This window comes from Agelaius tricolor, unplaced genomic scaffold, assembly GCF_023055355.1.
Source record: "Agelaius tricolor isolate 1412-34295 unplaced genomic scaffold, bAgeTri1.0.p SCAF_3, whole genome shotgun sequence".
Taxonomy (NCBI): Eukaryota; Metazoa; Chordata; class Aves; order Passeriformes; family Icteridae; genus Agelaius; species Agelaius tricolor.
In genome coordinates this window covers 26,891,193-26,916,574 of record NW_027269263.1, presented here as the reverse complement: position 1 = coordinate 26,916,574, position 25,382 = coordinate 26,891,193, and the positions used below count along the sequence as shown (strand labels likewise).

Below are 25,382 nucleotides of genomic sequence, written 5' to 3'. Positions count from 1 at the left end.
TTATTTGTGCTTTAGGGCAGCTATTAAACTGTTAAGCTTGAGTAGGCTTGAACAAGGTTGTCTGACCTTGTCCTAATATCTCTGAAAACTTAGTCATATAAAAAAAAGCTGGGGTTCTTCATGGTGGGCTAGAGCTCTTCCATAGCTCCCTCGTTTCCTCATCTGTCTGTTTTGCTTTGTGCAAGGTGCTCCTTGTTCATGCTCTTCCTTACCTCTCACCTTTGCAAAAGAGCATCTCTGACTATGCTTAGGTTGCCTGCTTAAGTACAGGGCACAGAGTGCTTTAAAACCTGGAGCCTGCTCTGAGCAGCTCCACATTTCCACATCATGGTCAACAGACTACCTTGTTCCATACACTACAGCCACAATAGGAGCAGCCCAAGCTTAGACATTTTTAGGACTCCATTGGCACCTGCTGTTTAAAACTTTATGTCTTAAGGCAGACTTCCAACAATGTTGTCCATGTGATGCTGCCTGTGGTGTTTTCCAAGTGTGAATGAGAAAAACAGAAAAACTGTGTCATCTGCAGGACAGCTCACATGCCCCACAACCCCCACCTCCAGTAATGTAAATTACTCTCTACCTGAGTAGTAATCATCTTGTTTTGGTTTTGGAAGTTTTCTTCATAATTTCTCTGAGAAATCTTACAATCTATTCTAAGACTCTGTAACAAACAATAACTGTTTCATAGTCCTCTAGTCCATATTTATAATATTTTTATTTTTTCATTAAAATCTAGGACAGATTTCTTTTTGAGTCTGTGATGAAATATCAACATAAAACATAAGATGAAATGTCTTAATTTATAAGATCTGGAAAGCTGTTCTAAGCTTATATCTTGGAATTTTTAGATTCAAAATAAGTGTTAGGTTACTATATACTTCATTGCATTGAACTGCTGTCCAAGCAACTATAAATAGTTGTAAACTTAACTCCTGTTGCTCAGTAATCTCTCTCTGATTTCTATTTTCTACCCTCATTATGACAAGCAGAATGATGAAAGTCCATTAATCCAGTAATCTGGTTAGAAGTCTGATTATCAGTCTTTTTAAAAACCACTTTCATAGTAATTTTTTGAATATTAAATTATAAAAATTACTTGTAGTAAAGGACCAATTTTCTCTGCTACATGTTTTTTTTTATGTGAATGAATTCACAAATAATTCTGTATAAGGGCTTTTTGGGAATTTTCCTTTTTATTTTCCTACACTTAGAGAAACTTATTCAACAACAGTCACAGATTAGCAGAGTAAAGTCACTCTGACAGTAACAATTTTTCAATTAAATTTTATGATTTTCTTTTCTTAATCATGTTCCTGGACTCATTGCAGACTTGCCTTTCTTGAGAAACAAAGGAACCACTGTTGAAAGAAGTTTTGGTTCCCATGTACTTTTTTCCTCATTTTCCAGGCAAACTGCATGAGTATTGCTGTGTTCCAAGAAAACTGCATAAACCAAAGATGGACATGAAATGAAAGAAGCATGATACAATTTTAAAATTCTAATTGTTCTTGTTTGTTTGTTTGGGTTTTTTGGGGTTTTTTGTTTTGTTTTGTTCTGGGTTTTTTGTTTGGCTTTTTTTTGTGTGTGTGCGTTTTTTTCTCTTTTCTTTTCTTTTTGTTTCTTGTTTTTTGTAAATCAAATAAACAGTTGTCCTGAGCATATAGAACTCATAATTGAAAACAGATGAAAAGTTTTGTCAGGAAAATAAAAAAAAAGTGTTTGTTCTCTTCAATCACTACACAAATCCTTAGAAGTCTTTCCTGCTAAGTTATGATTATTTCAATGATTCTAATATTCATGAAGGCCAGACTTATGTTTTATAATTGTGTGTGTGGTGATTGCAGTTTCAGCTAATATTTTATGTGAAAAGAAGAAATTAATTCTTACTTTGCCAAGTTAGTGAGTCCAGAGAGACTTTCAGCATCAATTTTGCTGATTTTGTTGCCATCAAGGTGAAGCTCAGTAAGGGATGGAGGAAGGCCTGAAAGAGAGAACACCATCAAATTACTTTTGATTAAACTGGATTCTTATATTTTAAAAAAATATTTGTACCATAACAAGGCTCTTTCACAGCTGACAAAATTTTATTTCTAAACATACCCATGAACTATTCACTGAATGAAATAAAGAACTTTCACAATCAGGGAAACTGGAAACAGATAATAACAATTTATTTAGTATGAAATAAGACCAAGCTCCTAGTGTCATTATAAAACAGTTAACTCTTGAAAAATTAAATTCTTCTCATGTATTAATTCTACTCTTGATGATTATGTAAATGGGACCTATAAAGGTCTCTCATTTTAGGCAGACTATCCATATACATAAATGTGCAAACATGTGCCACCTAGATATTTAACAAGAAACAGCAGTAGAAAATGCAGCTGTACGTATGAGGCAAAATAATTTTAATGTCATTTTAGTTAGAGTGCATACTAGTTTACAAATTCTGTTTATCAGGGAAAAAAAAGAGGAAACACATTTTATCTAACTGAGGTCCCTCAAAAGAACATCCAGAACAGGAAATATGGGAAGAAAAAAAATAAAAACCAGTATTATCTCTCAAAAAGTTTTCAGCCATTTCCAAACAATCTCTTGACTGAAATATGAATAAATTGAATATCATTCCCTCTGTATTAGAATCATTCCTGTTTGTTTGTTTTGTTTTTAATAAATTACAATGAAATTGTTCTTATTTTCTAGGAATTTGCAAATAAGGACTTTGAAAAATAGCAAAGATTTCTGTTTTGTTATAGGGACACTATTTTTGGTTTCAAACCCACAGACTTGTGGAGGGCTGATTTTATGCTTGTACAACTTCAGCTAATTCTACATGAGTTTACAGTTGTGTAATGTTAATCAGGCTCAATAACCAGGCTTGGAGGCTGAAAACATTCTTCCATTTTATATTTCAGCTATGAGACAACAAAAGCAAAATAACATAAAATGACATTTCACAGTGCGCCTCTCATGAAGGTTCTTGTAACCGAATGCTAAAATTTCTAAACTAATAAAAGTAATCTGGTTTAAAACCAGACACTTTAAGGACAGACTTAAAAAGCTTTCATAATATTTTTTTCCCAACTGAGTAGAAGTTACCACATTATACCTGTGCAATTCTCTGAAATACTAATGGAATTTCTTACCCTTTGGGATGCTTGTGATGTTGGTGTCTGCGATACGGATGTAGGAGAGCCTCTTCATGCCCTGGAAAGCTCCGTTCTCAATGCCTGAACTCTTGATTGGATTGGTGCCTAGTTCTGCCAACAAAACATGGTTGTGAGCTGTGCTGCAGTGTAGGTACTTATATTCTTCAGGTCAAAGCTAATTTGGAGGTACAATTTATTGGGGCATTTGTGGCCTTCAGACTATAATCACTGATCAAACTACAAATAGCATCTTAAAAAAACACTCAGTTGTGTTTGTTATAATTGCTCATGCTCATACCTAAGACAATCACTTGATTCAGTCCATTAAAGACAGCTTTCCTCAACTTGGAGATCTCATTCTCATGAGCCCGTATCTCCTGGAGAGACTTCGGCATGTTTTCTGGGAGTTCCTTCAGGTTGTTCTTGGACAGGTAAAGTCTTTCCAGTTTCTTCAGAGGAGCAAAAGCTAATGGGCTTATTTTGCTGATTTTGTTGTTGACAAGGATCAATGCCTGTGGAGTAATAATCAAGGAGATCTCAGATGACCACAAGGGAAATTATTTTTGTGGTGAAACATTTAAAAATTATTATTATTATTATTATTATTATTATTATTATTATTATCATCCTCTAGTGCCTTTTGAGGTCTTCTGATGGCAAATTTGGTGAGCTGAAGTAAATATAATGCAGCACTAAAAAAAAAAGATTATGAACTTCTGAAACAGTGAAACATAAGTCCTATAGAACAAATGCAAGTGTTACCTCATTTCTGGGACTGCAATGCAGCTTCTGTTAGCATCCATAATTTATGTTTAAGAATAAGTACAATCATTCCATTTGAAAGCTGGGAAGAACAGGACAGTCACAAAAAAATGCATTTTTTATTTGGATGTTTTTTTCCTGATTTTGTTTGTCCTAAGGATACTGTCATACCTTACCCATCATCACACAACCCTTCTAATCAGTTTCTCCTGAACAGGAAATTCTATTACTCAATAGAGTGAAGGCACAGCCCAGCTTAATAAAAATATGCATAACTTCACCTCATTACTCTTATTCTTATAAAACAGCACTTACTAGATTTCTGACAAATAACAACCTTTTTTTTTTTTTTCAGAGATAGAAGCTATCTTTTTGGTAAGAAAAATTTTGTATGGAAGGGGAACAATCTGAAGCATCAGGCTCCAAGTTCCTGTTGGGAATCATGGACCATACGTACTTTGTCTTCCCTGTTGGTGCCTAATCCAGTTCTCATAACTGTGATATCTAGACTCAGGGTAACTGTAACATTATCTCTCTATACAGCCAGGGGAGAAAGACCTCCATGAAAGCACTGTTATCTGCAACAGTGTTCTCTGCATGCCTCTGAAATGTTACATTACTTCTGAATCTCATAGATGAATTAACCGTGACACAAAAAGGGAGAAGGTCTCATTACAGTCAGGACATAACACAGTAATGGAGAGTATTTCAGATATAATAGATACTTGAATGACTCATCATTCCATCTGTTTGCTATCTGCTTATCAGATTTACAGTGCTGCATGCTTTTACAGTGGATTATGTAGAATGGGCCCTTTAAACATTGATATAATATCTACTTATATTTATTAATAGGGCATCTTTTTTCACCACATCCATTGTGCTAGTTTCAGAAACAGAAGACAAAAATTGTTGTAAGTACTATAGTGAACATCAGAGCATTTTCATACACTTTCAATATTTTCAGAATTACACTTTAGTCTGTTTCTTGGAGGCAAATGAAGTGTCTGACTTATTCCGTAATCATTTAAGTATTAAAACAGTGAAAAGGCTATCAGCCTCTGTGAGAGCACCTCTCCATCATGTAAACTGGAAAGAGAAGTGGGCAGATGAAAATGGTGATGTGTTTTTCCCCTGATGGACTCCTCTTGCAGATCACCCTGAGCAGAGCCAGCAGCGTGTACTGGACACAGTTTCACCGAGTGCACGTAAAGCTGAACATAGCTGGTTTCAATTTGGTGTGCTAGCTAGAAATAACTCACATGCAAGAGGAGGTAGAAGAGGTCACCCACAGTTCAGCAGAGTATTTCCCTAACAATAAGCCCATCCCAAAATAAATATGTTGCGCAGTGGAGGCCCTGACACCAACTCTCTTTTATTTGGGCCTGTATGATAAAATCTGACAAGACAACACATGGATACACATTGGGAGTGGTTTTCTGATTCATGATTACCAGAATTGTGATACAGATGTAGCTTCTTCCCATAGTGAAATTCTGCTACCTGCAGAGTATTAGGACATGGCAATCCAGTTATTTAAAGGTGGTACAGTTGGAATTATGCAGATTAGTCTCTTACATTGTTTTTATTTCAATAATCAAATGTGCTACTGCTAATTACATCGGTCTTTATTAATTTCACCATGTATTTTTTTCGTAGATCTCTACGTCAACACTCAATGAGTTTGGGCTCATGTTATGAGTATTTGAAATTTTTATCCTGTATCTTGTTTTGTACTATGTAACCATTTGTTTCAGCAAAAAGTCTGCCTTTTTTGGATTTCTTTTAACTATGTTATCTTTTAAATGAAAAAAAAAGGCCAACAGTAATCACAGCTGATGACTTGCTGTCAAATATTTCTTGAGGGAAATAGGCAGGCATACATTCAGCTAGGCACTGTAAATATTCTGAGTAGTTGATTGTTATATCTCTTCAGAATGTAACTGATACCCCTGACCAAACTCAGACGTTATCTAGGTACCTAGAATTATGCTTTTCCAATGCTTTCTCCTGAATATGTTAATGTTATCCTGGGGAAACACACAGATTTTTTTATTATTCAAACACTCAAGGAGTCTCTCACTTAGAAATTATGGTATTCTATCAAAGGTATATATAAAGCCACTAATTTCACAGTGGGAACATGTGTTTGGTGGCATAAGGTGGGAAAGTAACACAAGCCAGAATTTACAGCTTTTTCTGTACCAGATTATTTTTTCCCACTTAGAGCCCTCTCTGCTAGTCTCTGCTCCCAGTATTTTAAACCTGCATTATTTTTCCATTGTTGTGCAGCTGTAAAGAAGGAAAAATAAACCCACACACTACAGTTTGTAAGAGACATTTTACTGTCTCCCAGAGCAACAACAAATGATGAGGATAACACACCACTATAGCACCTGGCAAGCCATAGCCCTGGATTCCTTTCCCACTTCACAATGCCTCTATTATATCCCTTACTTAAAGAACTAAGTTATTAGCCTTGCAGCAAGGCTGTTTACTTTCCTCAGAATGTGTCCCGCATGGTTTGCATGTAACAAAAGCTAAACCAAACCAAAATAAAATAAAATTAAAAACTCAGGGGATTTAGAGGTCAATGAAAACAGGAACTAGGGGACAAAAAGCTAGGGAAAACATCTGCAGGCAGTGTTACAGAGGAATGGATCTTAGGCAAAAGCAGGTCACAGGAGCAGCTATGCAGAATAAAGCCCAGATGGCATGATGGGACATTACATTCAGTGTGTTGAAGGACATGACTTTTTTGTACAGGGCAAGAAGCACTTGGAGAGAAAAATAAGGGTCATCCTGAAAGTGCTCAAGAACGCTGGAGCCCTTGGTTACAGATACCACTTACAATGTTGCTGCTGTGAGATAATTTGGCAGAAATGGCATCCTAGAACAAAAGTCACATGAACTGATGCCCTTATTTGAAAATGAAAATCTACCTTCTTCTACACGTTCACTTTTAATGGAGGAAAAAGGATATTTCATTTAGAATAAATATGCTCCCTAAGATCTAACTTCCTCCCCCTCCCCAAAAAATGAAGCACATAATGAATTCACAATAAAGACTGAGCAAACAAATGCACAGCTTTCAACATGACCTGGTATGGATACAAAAAAATATATGGCCTTAAGAAGAAGGAAGGAAGGAAGGAAGGAAGGAAGGAAGGAAGGAAGGAAGGAAGGAAGGAAGGAAGGAAGGAAGGAAGGAAGGAAGGAAGGAAGGAAGGAAGAAAAAGAAAGAAAGAAAGAAAGAAAGAAAGAAAGAAAGAAAGAAAGAAAGAAAGAAAGAAAGAAAGAAAGAAAGAGGCAAAAATACATCAAGTATTTATAAATCAGTTTGTTAGGTTTAGATGTTTCATAGCAATTTCCCATGGATAAGAGAAAACTCAACTTCCATCCTCATTTTCCTGAGATAAAGCTTTTTTCCTTTTTCATGATACAGCATGTAAAATGCACAGTAAACATTGATTCAGTTATAACATTGCACCACCTTATCATGACCAGTAATTTCAGTAGTGTTCAGAGTGGAAAAAAAAAAAAAAACAACTTTTCTCCAAAGATGACTTCTCTTTTAGTGAAACACTTCTGGTATTTCTGTAGTGAGGAGAAAAATAAAAACCACAGTATGACAGGAATAGACCCTGGCTATGTTGAAGTCAGTGGGAGTCTGGCCATTTAGCTCCCTCTGACCTGGTTTCTACATCAAATATTTATTCCCAACACAAAAAGGAGGATTCACAATTCAGGAAAATTCTGGAACCTTTGTTGGCAGGCTTTTGTCAAAATACACCCTGACAAACTGCAGAGGCAGCGTGTGGCAGGCAGGTTGGAATTAGCATAGGGTTGTTCTTCTTGCGGTTACTAAAACTTCCAACTTTTGCCCTGTCTAGGGGTGGGGAATTAAATTTTCTGGCATAATTTCATTATATGAGAATCTCAGGAGACTGTTCTGAGGTGTTTCAATCCCCATTCATCTTAACTCAGCATAGTTAGAAGTGAGAGCCTTGCCAAAACTAGAATTAAAATGGAAAATTACCAGCAAACTTTCATCAGCCATTTTACATAGTTATACACCTGTTTTGTCAGCTGGGGATGGAACTCTTATCTAACATCAATTCTTTACTGATGCATGCATCCTTCAGGGTTTAAACTGAAAAGTCAATCCCTGACCCAATGGAATTTCTTTAATTTCCTGGGTTATGAATTACATTATTACATGTTTTTCATTACAGTTCTGCTAGGAACAGTTATATCTTAAGAACTTTAACCTCAGGAGCCAGGCATCCCAATAAAAATAATAATAAAATTCATCCCTTTTGTTTACCTTACATTTCAAGTTAAGTCATACTTTTAACCTGAACATAGAGGGAAGACTTTCTTCAAAATTATTAAGGATGTATGTACATTTATGGAAAAAACTAAAAAACCAAACAACCCAAGAACAAAACAAACAAACAAAACCCCCAAAAAACCAGAACTTGACATTTTTCTCTAATCATCCAAAGCTAGGATCAAGAGGACATAGCTAAGAAAAGCAAGGGAAAAGGGATGAGATGGAAGCAATAGAGATGAACGAATTGTGAAGGAAGGAGATGAAGGAAGGCACTGGAGAAGCAGCCTACAAACAACAGAAGCCTGTGGACAGCACTTTAATCTTGTGCACAGGACCTTGCTGAACAATCTCACAAAGCAGAGGAGCCTGCTGCAGACCCAGTTTGCCTGGCCTTTGAGCTCTCACTGGTACCTCTCATGCAACATGACTTGCACAGATGATGAGGAAACAGGTGGTTCTGCATTTTCCTTTTTCTTTCAACCCTGTCCATGTCTACTGTGGCAAGAAATTTTGGTCATTCATTAAATTTATTACAATTGATCTGATTTTTTATTGTTCTATTCTATAAAAATTTCCCTTTTTTTATTAGCCTAGAATGCTGACTCTCTCCAGAATTTTAAGGACCTCAAATATTCGTTCCTGGTTTTTTTCCTCACATGAAAAAATCTTTACCCATTGTACAAGAAAAATGTTTTCTGTTCATGTGGTCTGTTTTATACTTGTTTCTGTTTTGATCTCAGGGGGTTTTCTGTATCTCCGAAAGATCTTAGACTTTTCTTCGGGTTTGGTTTGGTTTGTTTGGGTGTTTTGGGATTTTTATTTTGTTTGTTTGTTTTGAAAAAGGATGGCATTAAATTTTCTAGTGCCATACATTATTTTTTCACTCGCTGTTACTACAAAAAGAGTTTCAGTTTCTCTGCCTGCACATTTAGTGTGGATATGGTCATAACTTTAAGTTCCAAGTTTAAATCTTTTATCTCTTAGATCTTTTCCTTCAGTTTAAACAAAGTTTGGTTTAGCATTTTTGTATGTACAGCCATGGCTTTGAACAGTTCTGCTAGCTTCAATTAGGTAATGTTCCACTTGATTTCAGGCCAATAGTGCACTCATCTTCTTTCACTACACTAGCACCCTGCCAATTGAAAAATTCTTGTTGGAGAAGCATGCAGTCACTATTCTGTTGTTTGTGCTGTTCTTACAATGATCTAACACAGAGCAGTTTCTTTCACCTCTTTTTCCAGGTGCAGGCATTCTTCTGGTTTGCTTTGGCTTTGCCACACAGCCTGCAACTCCATGTGCTGTTTGTGTAGGCTCCTCCTTTACTCTGCATGAGAGATTACTCATGCAGTATTTTGGATTCTTTATTGTGTCCATGGGGTCAAAGTACTGAACTCCATCCAGAAATGTCAGTCTGCCTGGAAAATTCTTACTGTTTCATAGAAATAGAGACTTTTTTCCCTGGCTTTTCCAATAGATTTCCTGTCTGACTTTTTTGCCACAGGTCTAAGTCATAAGCAAGTTTTTTTATATAATAATATCAGACAGTTTTCTGAAAACGTGAAACTCAGTCCTCAGCCTGTAAAAAAGACTTCAAATTTTCCTCTGTTCTCTCAATCCCTGTGCTAAAAACAAAACCAAAGCCACACAAACAAACAATCTTTCATTTTCAAATAGAGTGAAGTCTCACTGAGTTTTAATAGTACAACATTAATAGTTTAGCCACATTTCCTGGACAATTTAAAGCTATGAAAATATCAAGTGCACTGTAACTGTTGACTGGGATGTTTCTTGGCAGAAATCTATTATTTGCAGGTAAATATTCCTTTAGCTGTGTCCTCTTCTAATTGCTTGCCATATTTCCACAGCTGCAAATTTTAGCTGTGCTTGGGAAATCTACTTAGGAAAATTTTCAATACTGAGAATATTTTGGTAGGTTTTAATTTCTCTTTCATCTCCAGTGCTGTGTCACTACACAGTGATGTGTAGCATAAGCAGTTACATTTGTACTGAAAGAGAAGCCATGAACAAGTTCGGGGTAAATCCTTTATTTTCTTGCTACCTATTCTGGATTTTAGAACCAGTCAAACCTTAGGTTCAACCCAACTTGTTCATGAAAATCACTTCTAAAACTGATTCACTTGTGGTTGGTGACATTTGTAAGTATTAGGAAGGTAATTTAATGGATTATTTAAAAGTAACAAACTGTGTAAGCTGCTCATTTTTCAAGAGCTATGAAAATTGGGGTTTAAGGAATTTTTCCCTTAATTGATCATTCATGCAAGCAGTTAAGTCCAATTTCCAATTTTAGATTTTGTAACAATACTACTGGTAATTTTAGTAAATCTTCTTGTTTTAGTAGAGTACAAGAAAGTTTAGTAAAGTCTAAGAAATTTTTGAACATCACACTGTCAACTGTGGCATTAACCCAAGCCATGTTTCTCTGGAAATAAGATTAAAAAGCACATGCCTTTTTTATATGTACCTCACACACTCATATATCTTTAAAATAAATGAGATAATAGAGCTCTGTCAGCAACAATGCTTTTGAGTTTTACTTTCTAAAAACAATACTCCCTCTGAAAAATATTTAATTGAAAGTTGGGGAATGGGAATCGTTCCCAGATATTACACAGGAATATCCCTGCTGAGAGCAAAGATGGTGCCTAGTTACATAAATATACTGCATGACTAAATTATTTTTTTGGGGACGAGATCATAGAATCGTAGAATGGTTTGGGTTGGAAGGGGACCTTGAGAGAATCATTACTTGTTCTTGAGTAAATCCAGGAAAATTGCAGTTTTGAAGTTACATGTTAAAGTTTTTGCTAATGCATGATTTCCAGGGGTCCTTAAGCATCTCCTGGGTACTTTTGTGAGCAAGTCAAACAAATAATTTCTTCCCTGAGGTGTTACATATTCAATTCACTATTAAATTGCATCTGTTGTAAAAAAAAAAGAAAAAGAAAAAAGGAGAACCGAAAAAAAAACAAAATAAAGAAAGCCCCTTACAGTTAACTTCAATGACATAAAATAAGTTCACAACAGCATAGCTCACAGCAGGATGTGAAATTGAGACCTGGACCAAATGCCAAGTGGGTAGAAGTCACTGGGAGCAGTGATTTTCATCTGCAATGCTCTGACTCATTTAGTACAGTGTCATGAAGAAGGATTGCCAAAAGATTAATTTCACTGATAAGAATTTTGTCTCTTTTAGCACCTCACAGATAATCTTCACTGAAAACACAGGACTTCTTTCCAAGGTGGAAGAAAACCAAAGCAAATGGGCAGGAATTACTGTGTCAAATCTGTCCTGTAGCCAAAGAAGGGAATTGAAAAAAAATCTGGGGAACAAATTATCTCATTCTTAAAGCTAGACTGGTGAAATGTGATGTGGAAGAACATGTTTTGTTGTCTTTAGAGGTTATCTATGGAACTAGATCAACTATAGACACCTATGCTAAAATTAGATGACATGAACCTCATCATGATTCACTCATGCCGATCCCTTCACTATGGACAGTCTGGCATTCATATTTTTTTTAAATTATCTTCTTGATGTTGCCTTTAAACAAATATTTAAGATGGAATTTGGAAGAAATTAAAAGAGGTAACATTTTATAGGTTTTTTCCAAATATGAGTGGCTGAATGTAGATTCTTGTTTTTAACAGTGATTCTTTGGGTGATGATATTGGCACCAGTTATGGATAAAAATTGGGAGTTGGCTTCTTGTTTGTGAAAGAAATGGAATAGAATAGAATAGAATAGAATAGAATAGAATAGAATTAAAATAGGCTGTGAAGAGCCAGGCAAGAAAAGCCAAATAAGATATTGTTTATAATAATCAAGTATCAAATGGAGGAATACACAGAATAAAATGAGTTTTTGAAAGCCTAGAAAGTAATTTTTTCAGGTGTATGCCTGAATTAGGATATTACTTTCAAAGAGAGAAAATAGCCTTTTTCTGCTCTGTAAAGAAAAATATTTCAACAAAATTTAGGCAGAAGTATGTGTATTTAAAAATGTTGATAAAAACTATAGACAGGGAGGAGGACCTCAGACAGAGAAAAAAAAAAAAGAAACAGAGAGGAAGGTAGCTGTCTGCTGGAAACTTGGAAAAGAAGAGGTGAACCAGAAAAAAAAAATAGTCACAGAAACCAGGAAGGAAAATATTTCAGCAAAGAGGAAACCAGACAGAAGTGTTAGAAGAGACTGGCAGGTAAAGGATGAGGATGGAGCTTTGCAGGGAGAAGGTTATTGCAAAAACATAATTTCATTGTAGTCCAGGGGGCAGAAGAGTAATTTGGAAAGATTCTTGAACTAAAATTAGTACAGAATGTCTGCTGACAAACGTGGCACATAGAAATCTCTGTGAGCTCAGAGGTAGGAGGGGAAAGAGTGCAGTAAGTGAGTGAGGTGGCAGGGCTGAGATGGAAATAACCAAGTAACTGTGCCAAAGAGACTGAGAACATAAATAAATATGTGAGGGGAGCTATGATGGGAGATCAGGGCACTGAATGGACAGGACACAGGCATGAAGAGCTGAAAAGAGCTGAGAAACTTCTGCAGTTGGGCAAGAAACCTTGCAGGAGAGAAATGGGGATAGAAATAAATAGGCTGGGCTGGTGGAGGAAGATCACAAATTATTTAATCAGTTTTCGATAAAAAATGCATTGCCAGGCCGAAGTCACATTTTCTGCCCATTTTTGTTGGTAAATACCAGTTCATTTTTACACTTACATGAAGATTCTTCAGGTTCTTGAAATCTCCTTCTTTAATTTCAGTGATTTTGTTGTTCTGTAAGTCCAACAGGGTTGTGTCTGGGGGAAGGTCTTTTGGCACCTTTTCCAGACCTAGTGACAGTGAAAAGAACAATTAACTTTGGAAGAAACTATAAATAAGGGACAGTGCCTTTCTTAGTAGCATTTTTCTTTCAGTAAACACCATTTATAGAACTAATTTCCTGAAGCAGCTTATGAAGGCTTATTTGAAAGTGTTTCTGTCTCCAACCAGTCAAAGAGTTTTATTTTGCTAAGTTGAACCAACATTTATTTATTCACATTTCCATTATGCCTTTTCTCAGAAAATATCTGAGGTATGGCTTGAAGCAAAGGATTTAGTTTAGGCAAATAATTTCTAACATGTTTTATTCCACTGAACTGCGTGAATAAAAAATGGACAGAGATATAGTATTTGGACAGAGATATAGTATTTATTATTTTCACTGGGTGTTAGCTTTTGTAGACAGAGAACATTTCCTGCTTTTAAAAGGAACTAGGCTTTTTGAAGCAAGTATGATAGTTAATTATAATAATTTCCAGAAAAAATACAGTTTGTTTGACAGAAACTGAGTAAATTGCAGTAAAGTCCACCTTAAAAAAAACACCAAACTACCAATCCACCTCCCCCCTTTTCTTTGAACTGAAACTATGTCCAAGTTTTCTGGAGAACAAATCTCTTGGTTTCACTACAACTGCCAAAAGAACATCAGACAGTTTAAATTAAAGACTCTCTTTGGGACTATTTTCTGAATAGCTGATATGTAAGTCTGATGAAGTCATGGAAATGAAATTATTTAGTGTTAAATAACACTTGCTTTACCCAGCTTTCCTTTCATACTGTGACTTGGAATAAAACAAATCTTTTACAGTCATTCTGATTTACCACAAAATTAAAATGTTCTTTCCTAACTAGCTTTTTTTCTTTTTAACAGAATGTGAAATGGTAAATGAATAGTTGGTAGTAAAAATTTTTTAGACACTAATAAAGTCTCTATATGGGCATGTATCAGAAGTGGATGTCTCTGGGTAAAATTGTCTTTTTACCAGTAAAGGTTTTAACTAGTATTCCTGAAGCTATATTTGAACTCTTCTGGGAAAGATCTCTCTGCAAGTATTTCCAGTGTCTCCCCAGAACGATGATGAACTGCAAAATATTCTTCTCAGAGGAAAGATATATACCTATATATGTTATTTTTTAAACCTGCATACTAATCCCAAGCATGGCATTGCACACACAGTGGGATATGCTTCCCGGAGAAAAGCTTCTTTGCCCACCATGGCTGTTGAGATTCCATGCCTGGAGATACTCCAAAGCTGGAGTACACTGGATACAGCCCCAAGCAACCCTCTAAGCAGGGGAGTGGCCTAGATGGTCTCAAGAGCTGATGCCCAAATTCAACAATCCTGTGACTCTGTGATACTTATTGCTCATCAAAAATTTGTTCTCACACACAGAATGTTGGTTTCTCTGTCAAAATCTTGCTGTGTGTAGCAAAACTCCTTCTCTTTCAATCCTTTCTTAGAATAGATGTGTGTATATGTAAAGAGAAAAGTAAAGAGAAAAGTTTGGTGACATAAAAAAATATTAAAATATTTGGATCAGATTTTTATTAAAACTGAGTGCAATAAAAACTTATCTGAGTTTTAATTACAAGAGATTTCAAAGGTTTTAAAAAGCAGAATCATGTGGCCTGGGATGAACTAGTTAAACCTTCATAAACTGACATCAGCCAAAACTCAAATCCCATCCTGTTTACCTTAATGATGTTCAGTGCACAAATATTTTATACAGATTAAGATTGTTCGTATTACTAAAATAACTTTTACTCATTTAGGCATGGACTTTGTTCTTACTTCAACAGTTGCAAAACCTTCATTACTTCCAGAAGGGTAGTACTAGAGTTCCAAATATATAAGAATATGATACTGTATAATTTGCCTGTTGGTTGTCTTTGGACAGTTTCTGTCTTCAGTGAACAGGACTGATGTCAGCAACTATAAAATTCTTTCCCAAAAACTCTGCTTTTTCAAGACCATAATTTTGTTATAACTTCATACAGTCTAGCAACTTTTCTAGCATTCTTCAAGTATTAAAAAAAAAAACAAACCAAAAAACAACCTGAAGGGTTTAATTGTTTATATTCAAAGACTCAAAGTAGCATTAGTATGTTCTGGTTGTCAGCACGTTTGTGCTGGTAGGCTGGTACCTCTAATAAGGGTCATGGCAGACAATAGGGTGCAAGAGCTATGCAGCCATGCTTTATGGGATGTCCTTGGAACACACTTTGTAAGAGTACTTGGTGAACACTTGGCTTGCCACTGAAGGGATAATATCCCAGAGACTAAACTTCACCCACATCTTCCAGCTGTAATTTTCAGTTTATAAAAGCTGTAGTGTTATTCATTAATATGGTAGAACTGATAATTTCTCAGAGCAATAAAGTTAGACTTTCAATGTTTCATATTATAAAGATAAGACAAATTTGATAATCAGAATTCCATTTCTGAAAATTATTTATTACATCATTTTCCTGTCTTCTATTAGAAACTAGAAGGATGTACAATACAATAATAGCTCTGCATGCAGAGTATAATTGCCATCCCTTGAAGAGTTGAGCTTTTTTTTTTACCTAACCCACATATATCGTAATGCATTTCCTGAAGCTGTTTTTTAAAATGTTTTCAAAACCAGCTATAGACATTATATTTCTTTTTTTTTTTTAATTGACTTGTGTGGGCTTTGAAGAGCAAAGTGTAGATGAGTACAGGGTGCATACCAGCTGCTGTGGAGATCTTGCATTATCACTGAAAGCAATTGAAGACATCCTCCAGCTGAAACCTACATCATCTAAAGCTCTTCAGTGGAGGAAGAGTCTATAAATGTGTGAACCTGGACACTGGCCTGCAAAATCAGCATTTAAATAATTCAGGACTAAGCTGCATTTGAGGTGTGAACCAGACCCACATCTACCTTGTCTTGTGCTTCAGCCTGCAGTTCCAGGTCCCTGTACAAGCTGATGAACCTCCAGAGAGATCCATGTGGAAGGAGCATTGGTGTCATGCAAACTCATCCCTGCAGGCTCCCAGCCTGGAGAGCAAAGCTTCAAACCTTTCTGGCCAACAGCAGCCAGTTCAGATGGATGGGGGAGCCTGAACTGATGTGACAGTGTGGCAGCGTTTAAATCAAATGGAGAAAATTGTAATCCCATTGGAAGCTCAGATGGCTCCTGGGATAGAATTATCATGTCCCAGAGAGATTTTTTTGGTTCTTCTGTCTGGGAGACAGAAGTTTAGAGGGGAATTGTGGGCTGTCCTTACTACTCATTTCTGAGAGACTCAGGAGATACCCAAGTACTTCTGAAGCCATGTTGTACGGTGCGATCACACACCCACCTACTGATAACTTCTGGTGAAATTTATGTAATGCCAACCAAAAGGAAAACTGGTGTCAGAAAATATCAATTGAGTTTCCTCTCCATCATTTTAAGAACAGTATACTCAGATTCCAGCTCTTAGCTGTGATGTTTTCATACATTAAAACTTGCTTCTTGAAAAGCCATATGAAAATCTCTCAGAGGCATCTGAGCTTTTATGTCAATAATCAGCACTACACAGTTGGGTATTTAACTCCCCGGAAGAATTTCAGGCTTCTAGTTCCTAAAATTAACTTATAACTTATTAAAAATTTAGATCCATCTGCCTTTCTAACGTTAAATTGAAAACACATATATACATACATCTATGTATTTTATACATATTTTATACGTATGAAATACATATATCTTCTTTTAAATTTTGGCTGAATAAAATTAAAGTTGATAAATAAATTTTTTAAAAATAAATTTATTCACAAACAAGAGGAAATGGTATAGCTCCACCCTTCCAAAATTCTTGTTTATACTGAGATTAAGAGCTTAGAGCTTCTGGAAGAAAAGATGTTTAATTAACCAGTTAATGTATTTTGGTCAAAATACCCTTTTGATTTGCACTAAAATATTTCTTGGGAGAAATCATTACTTCCTTATAGAAGCTTAACAGCCATCAGTTCCTGTAGCCCAGCTCAGATCTCTAATATCCCTTATGAATTTTTATAAGCAGAAACTTCCTACTGTTCTGCACTGTCAACCTGGAGCAAGCAATTTTCCCACCAGTATACATTTACTTGTGTAAAAATGTATACACATGAAAACACATGAAGAACAGAATAAGCCACAGAGCTACAAAATGGCAAAAAAATTGTGTAAGGAAGTTTGAGTATTTCTTTTTCTTAGGATAAGATGAGCTTTTATTATTCATGACAGAAGTTTTCCTAACTTTTTTGTATACTTCCTTGCTACACAACAGGTTTCTGAGATAACATGCAACATCAAAATTTATTCCATAAAATCCAGAATAATTGGATTGTTAACCATTTTCTTTCTCACACAAGAAAGATTCATCCACAGTCACCTTTGGTGGGGAGATGTTACATGGACCAGGAATCCCTGCTTAGTGGGAGGTTGGAGAAGGTAACTTTGCAGAAATCAAGCTTGTCTCTGTGGGATCTCATCCCTGTGAGGTGTAGCCTTTTGTCATCATTTCTTAAGCAAATGGCAGTGTCTGGCTGCTCAGCTGTGATAGCCTCACCTCCTGGAGAGGATAGAAGGCTGGTGGGTCTGGAGATATTATGAGATGGGAAATTAGGCAGAGAAGGGCCAAGACTGGTATAATTCAGTCCTTGTTTGGCCCCTGAGAAAGAATCAATCAGTGGCTAGCCCTCTTCTGTGTAGCACTGCACCAGCCCAGCTAGCACATGCTGCTCTTTAGCCGGCCAAACAGGTGTGGGAGATGCAGCAGGAATTTGGGAATAGTGTGAGGATGTTATGGGTTTTGGTGTACACAGCAGGCTTTATTATTTCTGCAGCTGAAGGAATAACCTGCTCAGCTACAGGAGCTGAGATCAAGTGGCCATGGAATCTTTCAAACCACAGAGGAGAAGGGAGAATTTTGAGCCCTCCTGGCTGTGCAGAGGTTTCAGTCCACTGCTCCAGCTTCTCGGCAGTGAGAGCCACAAGTTAGGCTGTGTCTTGGCATGGAGCCACATTTCTGCTGAAGCCATACGACTGTGCGAAAAAGGAATGCAAGATTTATGGGGCCAGCGAGGGAGACCAAGCAAGCAGAAGTCTGAGTCTGCAGCCCAGAGATGAGGACGCTTTCCTGACAATTGCATCTTTCCCACACTGAGACCACAAAGCCTAAGTCACAAATATGTGAACAGTGACAGTGATAAACAACTTTTACAATTTTGTGGTTTGATTTTTTTGCTGTCTTTAGGGTATTTCGGTAGATTTTTCCTTCACCTATCCATTTCACAAGCAGCAGGGATGGGGCTTATTCCTCTGAATAAACCTTTGCTTTCCCAGCTGGAGAGCACGGGCCAAAAGGCAGAGAGACATCTGAAGTCCTTAGCTCAGATACATGTGTTACTACATTGCAACACTTACGATTATTATCACAGGGGCCATAAAATGGGGCTCGTTTCAAGGCTCTCTCAGTTTCCGCAAGCAGCTGCTGCCAGCTGAGGAATTTGGACCGAGCTCTGTGTAATTCCCAGCCATGATCATCAGTGGCTGCTCTCCCAGTGGAGGCAGCCTCTCCAGCAGCTGCCTGGGCTGTCTCTGCTCTCTGCTGCCTGCTCTCCCTGCCCCGAGCCCAGCTCTGCTGCATCCCTCTGACGGGCAGTAATCCTCCCAGGGGTGAACGACCTCGGCCATGCCCTGAGTGGACTCTGGGGCAAACGAGGCAAAAGGCAAGGATACTTAGTCACGGAAAAATAACTGGATCCAAGGACTGCTTTCTGGAAGGATGGCAAGGAACTGCCTTGAATGCTTTGACTTAGAAAAGTTTACTGATACTTTCTCAGGAAATGTGCTACAGTATTTACTGGAAATTTGTTCTCTATTGTGTGGGATTTGCAAATAGGAGTAATTTCATTATTTGCATCCATGAAATAAGAAACAATTGTTTTTTTCTACAGACAAGTATCCATGGCCTCCTTCTCTCTCCCACTTTCAAACTAAAAGCTTCTTCTCCACTTTCTCCACTCTTGCTAATAAATTAGATATAAAAACCACTCTGGAATGAATAAGGTTCTTAAAATATATCTTCTTGAGGATGATTCACAACCATTTTTTAGATACTTTTCCTGTTCGGCAGTCTGAAAGTCTCATAAGATCCATTTTAGGGTTATTTTTATCACAGATTATTGGTTTTGTATATGGCTGACCCTTCCCGTAGGAAAGAACAAGAAAACAAACTCCATTCCCTGCTGAGATGGCCCCTCACAAGGGTAGACCTACTGACCTATTACTACATGGAGTATTATTCCCCCCAAATACTTATAACTTTGCTTCCTGAAACAGAGTGAGAAACACAGAAAAATGGAAATTAATTCACACACACTGAGATCAAATGCATAGTTCTCCACTATGATAGTACTAATAATGATAAAAGCCCTAACAAAGGTATAAAAGTGAATGCATGGCTTTCTCTGCTCTTTTCCACCTCCACCCACTCTGAGTAGTGAACACATATTTCAAAGCATAACGAACATTGCAAGGCACAGCTGTTATGAATTATTTTTCAGTGCTAGTCACATTTTTGGTACAGATAGAGTTATTCTCCTGGCTCCAAAAGTTAATACCTAAGAGTAATGATACATTTTTGAAGCTAAAATTCATGTAACTTCTACTTCTGACTTTTAATTACAATGGTCTCAAATGGATATGCCTTCTAAAGAACACTAGCATTTTAGATAGGCAGAAAAATATTCTGAATAATCTTTATACTTCAGGGATTAAGACATTAGGTGAAATAAAAATCAAGTATTATGAGTTTTCTAGTTAACTCCTAGAATCATCAGCTTTACATGTCCCACTGCTGTGGTTGCAGACATAAAACATCCCATCAGAGAGCAGCAAGTGACCCCTGTGATTCATGCAATCTGCCAGCACCATGTGTGTAATGGCTTTACTCAAAGTGGATGCAAGGCAGATGTGCTATCTACCAGTGCTCACACAGTAAGGTGAAACATTTATTCCTTCAGCAGACATAAGAGAGCACTTCAGTGACTCAGAAAAGTGAGCATTATATAGCAAATTATGTTTTGAATGACCCTTTGGAGTAATGCAATTCGATGTTTACCTCTGCTGCAGTTTAAGTTAGCAACAGGCAACAGATTACAATTTGAGGATAGTTCCCTCAATTTTTACTTTGGGATTTACCAGAATTGGCTCTAACATAATGTCATAAAGAATCCTTTGGGGGACGTCTTCTCTGGTTTCAAGTGAACTTACCCCTTCCTGTTCTGACCACATGGTCATTACACAGCCCTAGTTTATAACCTGAGGGCAGAGACATGTTCCTGGTTATTTCAGGTACTTCTAAACATAACACAGCCATTTTTCATAAATGTTTTAGAATTGTTGTCATGCAATCATAAAATGGAAGTAGCTGCTGTGGTCATGTCTGGACACAGTGAATAACAAACAAATTTTGGAAGAGAATTCCCTGACTGAATCAGGAAATCTACAGACCTGCTAGTTCCTTCTTTCTACTAGAGGGTGTTTTATGTACCCTTTGTAACTCTTAGGCATATATGCTTTGTCACTCCTTTATTTTGTCAGACATTTAGTGATAGAGCTTCCCCAGGTCTTCTGCAACTCTACCAGTCATTTGCAGCCCAGAAGATGTAAACTCTACCACAGAGTGAAAGAATAAAGAAGAGAAAGTAAATTTTATCCCCTAATCCTGAAAATGTTAAGATTTTAATTCAATTATTTGCCTTTGCTCCTATATCTCTTAGGTAGAGGTATTCAGCAATGAGTTTGATTATTGCACCACTACAGATACTTTTCTTCCATGTCACCCTAAAATATTAATTAATTGACAAACTCTTTAGTTTCTGAGGTCCACTCTGGAGCAGTAGAAGGGAAAATATGTACTCTAGCATAGAAATTGAAATCATTCTAGGCTTTCACATTTTAAGTGGTAGAGGAGGTGCAAGCAGAAACTGGTTCTGAGATGTCTTATTGCACATTTTTGTTGTGCTAATGTTGTATTACAGGACCAGTCTGTAGCCCCACTTACACTTGTACACGTTTTAAAAGCTGTGACATTCCTATAATAATTTATCCATTTGGGTTTTTTTGCTATTAAGTCCTTAAAGTTGCCATTAGGTGGGCAGAAGTGGTCTCTCACTTTCTCTGCTATTTGTAAAATATAAGTATTATATTCTGTTTCTTATTAAAATTAAAACTGTAAGCAGTATCTCTTTAACAGATTTTTGTAGAAACTAAAAACACTCCAAGTATGTCACAGGTAACAAACACAGAGATGGTATGGGATTCTCTCTTGGATGCTCCCTCACATGAGTATGCATGCAGAGAGTACATAAATTCTTTAAATACTGCTTTTCCCCTTTTTCAACTCCTATGACTGCAAATGAGGTTTGCAGTAGAGTTGCCTACATAGCAAATGGAATCTCACTAAAATCAGGGTCATTTGTAGAGAGCTGTTTGAATCTCATAATTGGCTCCATAAGCTGAAAACTGCAACACAAATATATATTTTTTTCCCTCCCAAAAAAACCCATGCAGGCATGGTCCTTGTTTTTGAGATCCCTGTGTTTCGGTGTTTATTTTTTCCACCTCTATCTTTGCAGAGAAGCCCAACAGCAAGTTCTACTCTTTTATTCAGCCTGGAGAAGAGGAGGCTGACTGGAGACCTCATTGCAATTTACAACTTCCTCATGATGGGAAGAGGAGGGGCAGGCACTGATCTCTTCTCTGTGGTGATCAGTGACAGGACCCAAGGGAATGGCCTGAAGTTGAGTTTGGGGAAGTTTAGATTGGATATTTAGAAAAGGTTCTTCACACAGAAGGTGTTTGGGCGCTGGCACAGGCTCCACAGGGAAGGGGTCACAGCACCAGCCTGGCAGAGCTCAAGAATAACTTGGCAACACTCTCAGGCACATGGTGTGAATCTTGGAGCTATTGTCTGCAGGGCCAGGAGCTGGATTTTGATGATCCTGATGAGTCCCTTCCAACTCAGAATATTCTGTGATTCTGTGATTATCTAGCTACTTTGCTTTCATAATGTAAAGGACAGCAGTGCTCTGTGTAAGCATATTAAATACAATACAGCCAAAGAGGCATAAAATTCCAGCATTTATCAATATTTTTTTTTGTCAGGGCAGACATGGAAAAGAGGATGAATAAATTTTAAAAAATGACAATATAGTTTGAAGAATATAGTTTTTCATTTGAACTTTAGGAAAAGAATAAAATATATTCAGAAAAATATTTTATTTTCCTGTAACCTGATTACCTTCTTTTGGACCACTTCCTTTTGATCAAAGATTCAGGGTGTGTGTAAAACAAATTATAGACCACCTAGTCCAAATTTCATAAGGCTGGGACAATCCAATTTGGGTTTGAAACTGGTGTTTTGAAAATCTGCTTAAAATTAGATTTACGAAATACCATGGTAACTGGACTGTGTGAACAGAGTTTTTCTGGAGAGCTGGGTGCTGATACCAGAAGTTTCTGGCTGTTATCATTGGTTATCTTTCACACAGGATCTGATTTCCTAGATCTCCTCCCTGTTGCTATGGGTTCTCAGTGAACACTGGGAAGGAGCTTTTGGACTCTTTATCTCTTCTATGGCTGAGAAACCTCCACAATTAAATACCTGAGGCTTTTTGTTGTGAAAACACAGGTATTTTTAAAATAGCTATATCCCTTACCAAGTAACACTCCCTACAAATGTGTTAAGAACATAACACATATACCTGTCACACCTGTTAGTCCATAACAGTAGGTCATGTAAGGAATGGTTATTCAGCATGTTTTAAACATTATAATCACCTATAATCACTTTTAATTTACTCATATTTTATTAGCTATCTATTAGCTATTTATTATTGCGTTGGGAGATTTTAGAAATGAACAATTGTGACAGAGCAAGCCAGAAAACAGTCACTTCCTATATCACTTAGACTTGGCAGTCTGCATTTCCATTCCTGCCACCAGGATTTCATAACTGGCATTTCCAAGTCTGAAGCAAGAAAACAAATCTAAAAAAACTTAGACCAAAAAAAGAAAACATACAAAGCTGCTCACTTTTACCTTGGAGTAAACAGTAAATAAAGAAGGGATGTACTTAGAGTGGCTTAATTTTCATCTAGGATCATGTTTATCAGCTGAAACTGGAACATCAGTAATTCAGGTGGTGGCACAAGAAGGCCTGTCTTTTACTGCCATACTGGCAAAGATAATGGCTTTTTGTTAGTATAAAGTAGTCTACATCCAGGCCAATATTCTTTTTCTTGACCATTTTTCAAGTGTGTTTTCTAATTATTGGATTCTTCATTTAATACATTTTCAGAATGTACTGAGCACAGGGCTTTAATTAATGTTTTTTTAACTTCCAGGGCATCCCCAAAATTGTATCGAACCAGAGTATATACAAAAAAATTAAGAATCCATGCCAAATTTATAACTAAACTAAGATGGCAATGTGGGTTTATTTTTCCTTGCCTTAATTAAAAAAAAATAACTTCATTAATCTGAAAATAAGTTTTATAACCTCCAGTGGTGATTGCCCTGTCTTGGCAGTTTGGCTCTCCAAGAGGGATGTTTCTGTCACTGACATCCACCTTAGACAGGATGAACCCCTGCATGGGCAGCCTAACTCACCCAATAACTATGAAAGGGAAGCAGACCACTCTCAGATCCTTAACATCCTATGATAATTCCTATAGATCCTCCAGTCTGACCTCCAACACTTTAAGAGTTCACCCAGTCAGCATGTGGAATGCCCAATGGCCTGTGCTTGCTGACAGCCTAAGTTATGTTGGGCTAAAGAATGTCAGTTTTAAGGCCAGGGTCTTGTGATGTAGATGCTATTCTCAGTATAAGTTACAGAATACTTTCCCAGATTTCATGGCTCCTTTTTTAATGATAATAACTTGGTAAATGATCCAGTTCTATGAAGCCAGGGGATTTCATGAGCGTATCAGCTTCTATTAAACATAAAAGGAGTAAGACTTTAATCTTTATTGTAAGAAATAAAAAGAAAAATTAAAAAAAAACACATCAAAATGTCCTAAAGGTCCATCAGTGATGACATAAATTCACAAAAATTTTTTATTTAAAAATTGTATTTGTTAATGCTGGCCACTTAAGAATGCGTGCTTTCTTTTGCATGTTTATTTACCTATAGGATTTTGAGCTGAGCATTTAGCCTTAAAGATTATGTTTCAAAACAAGGTATATTGCAAAGGAGATAATTTCCTTTATAGTGAAAAATGAGGTTCTCACATGAAGTCAAAATCAGAAAATGGTTGTTCAGATATTTCTGGTAGATTTCTTACAATGAGATAAATTATCTTTTGCCAACAAATATATTGCCATGTTACGATGGTTCAAGTGTTGAAGAGCCATCAGTTGATATACTGAGACACTATTTGTTCAGATAAACTGCCTCATGTTACCAGATAATAATTACTGATAATACTTTACATATCTGTGAACCTTTCATCTCCTGGTCTCAAAGTGCTTTTCAAACACACCCTCCAGCATCCATACTGAGCTCTAATGTACTCTTCTTTATATAAGCTGGAGAACCCCTGCATTTCTGAGCTGTAGGCAAGATTTCAATTTTAGCTATAATACCACTTGATCTTTGTTTGCTGGCATGTCTCTCTCACACACCTTTAGGAAACCACAAAACCTCCATGGATCCTCCAAGTGACACAGATGGAGAGACCCCCACTATGCCCTGTAACTCTCCAAGGAGGGCAATCTCATTGCATCCTGTATAGAGACACTGCTCATTTAGAAGGGGCTGCCAGACTTATCTGAAGGTGAAAGAAAGCTCTGGCCACCACCTCTGAGTGTGCTTATGAAGCATTCTGCATCTGCTGCAGGGATGAGTAACTGCACATGCATCCTCCTGCCTACCAGGACACTCTGGGATGAACTTTGCTTGAGACTCCCTTTGGGAGGATGAGACTTTAAATGGAACTGTTAATCCTTTCTGGGGTTTCTGAGGCGTGTTTGCCTGCCCAGCTGACTGCACATCTTCCCTGTATATATTACTTTAGAGCAGGAAAAGTGGCCTCTGAGCAGCTACATCAGTTACTCCCCACCTGTACTGTGCTCTAATAAGGAAGATGCCTGTGATTCCTATGAAAAGCCTGGGTACAGCATAGCAATGCCTCATACTGAAGCATGATCAAAAAGTGAACCTGTGGCTCCCTTTTAACAACAGGAGGTAGATTAATAAAAGGCAGCACTCTTATAAAGTGGCCT

The 25,382-nt window shown here is 37.1% G+C and overlaps 1 protein-coding gene across 1 annotated transcript in view; it reads right to left on the bottom strand.

Moving 5' to 3' along the window:
• The window catches only part of DCN (decorin), a 38,285-nt gene that overhangs the window by 5,398 nt on the left and 7,505 nt on the right, over positions 1-25,382 (bottom strand). The window contains exons 3-6 of the mRNA XM_071423299.1: positions 12,989-13,101; positions 3,451-3,664; positions 3,150-3,263; positions 1,891-1,984 (exon numbers count right to left, since the gene is read on the bottom strand). Of these exons, the coding sequence (XP_071279400.1) occupies positions 1,891-1,984; positions 3,150-3,263; positions 3,451-3,664; positions 12,989-13,101 (535 nt within the window). The remainder of the gene's footprint in view (positions 1-1,890; positions 1,985-3,149; positions 3,264-3,450; positions 3,665-12,988; positions 13,102-25,382) is intronic.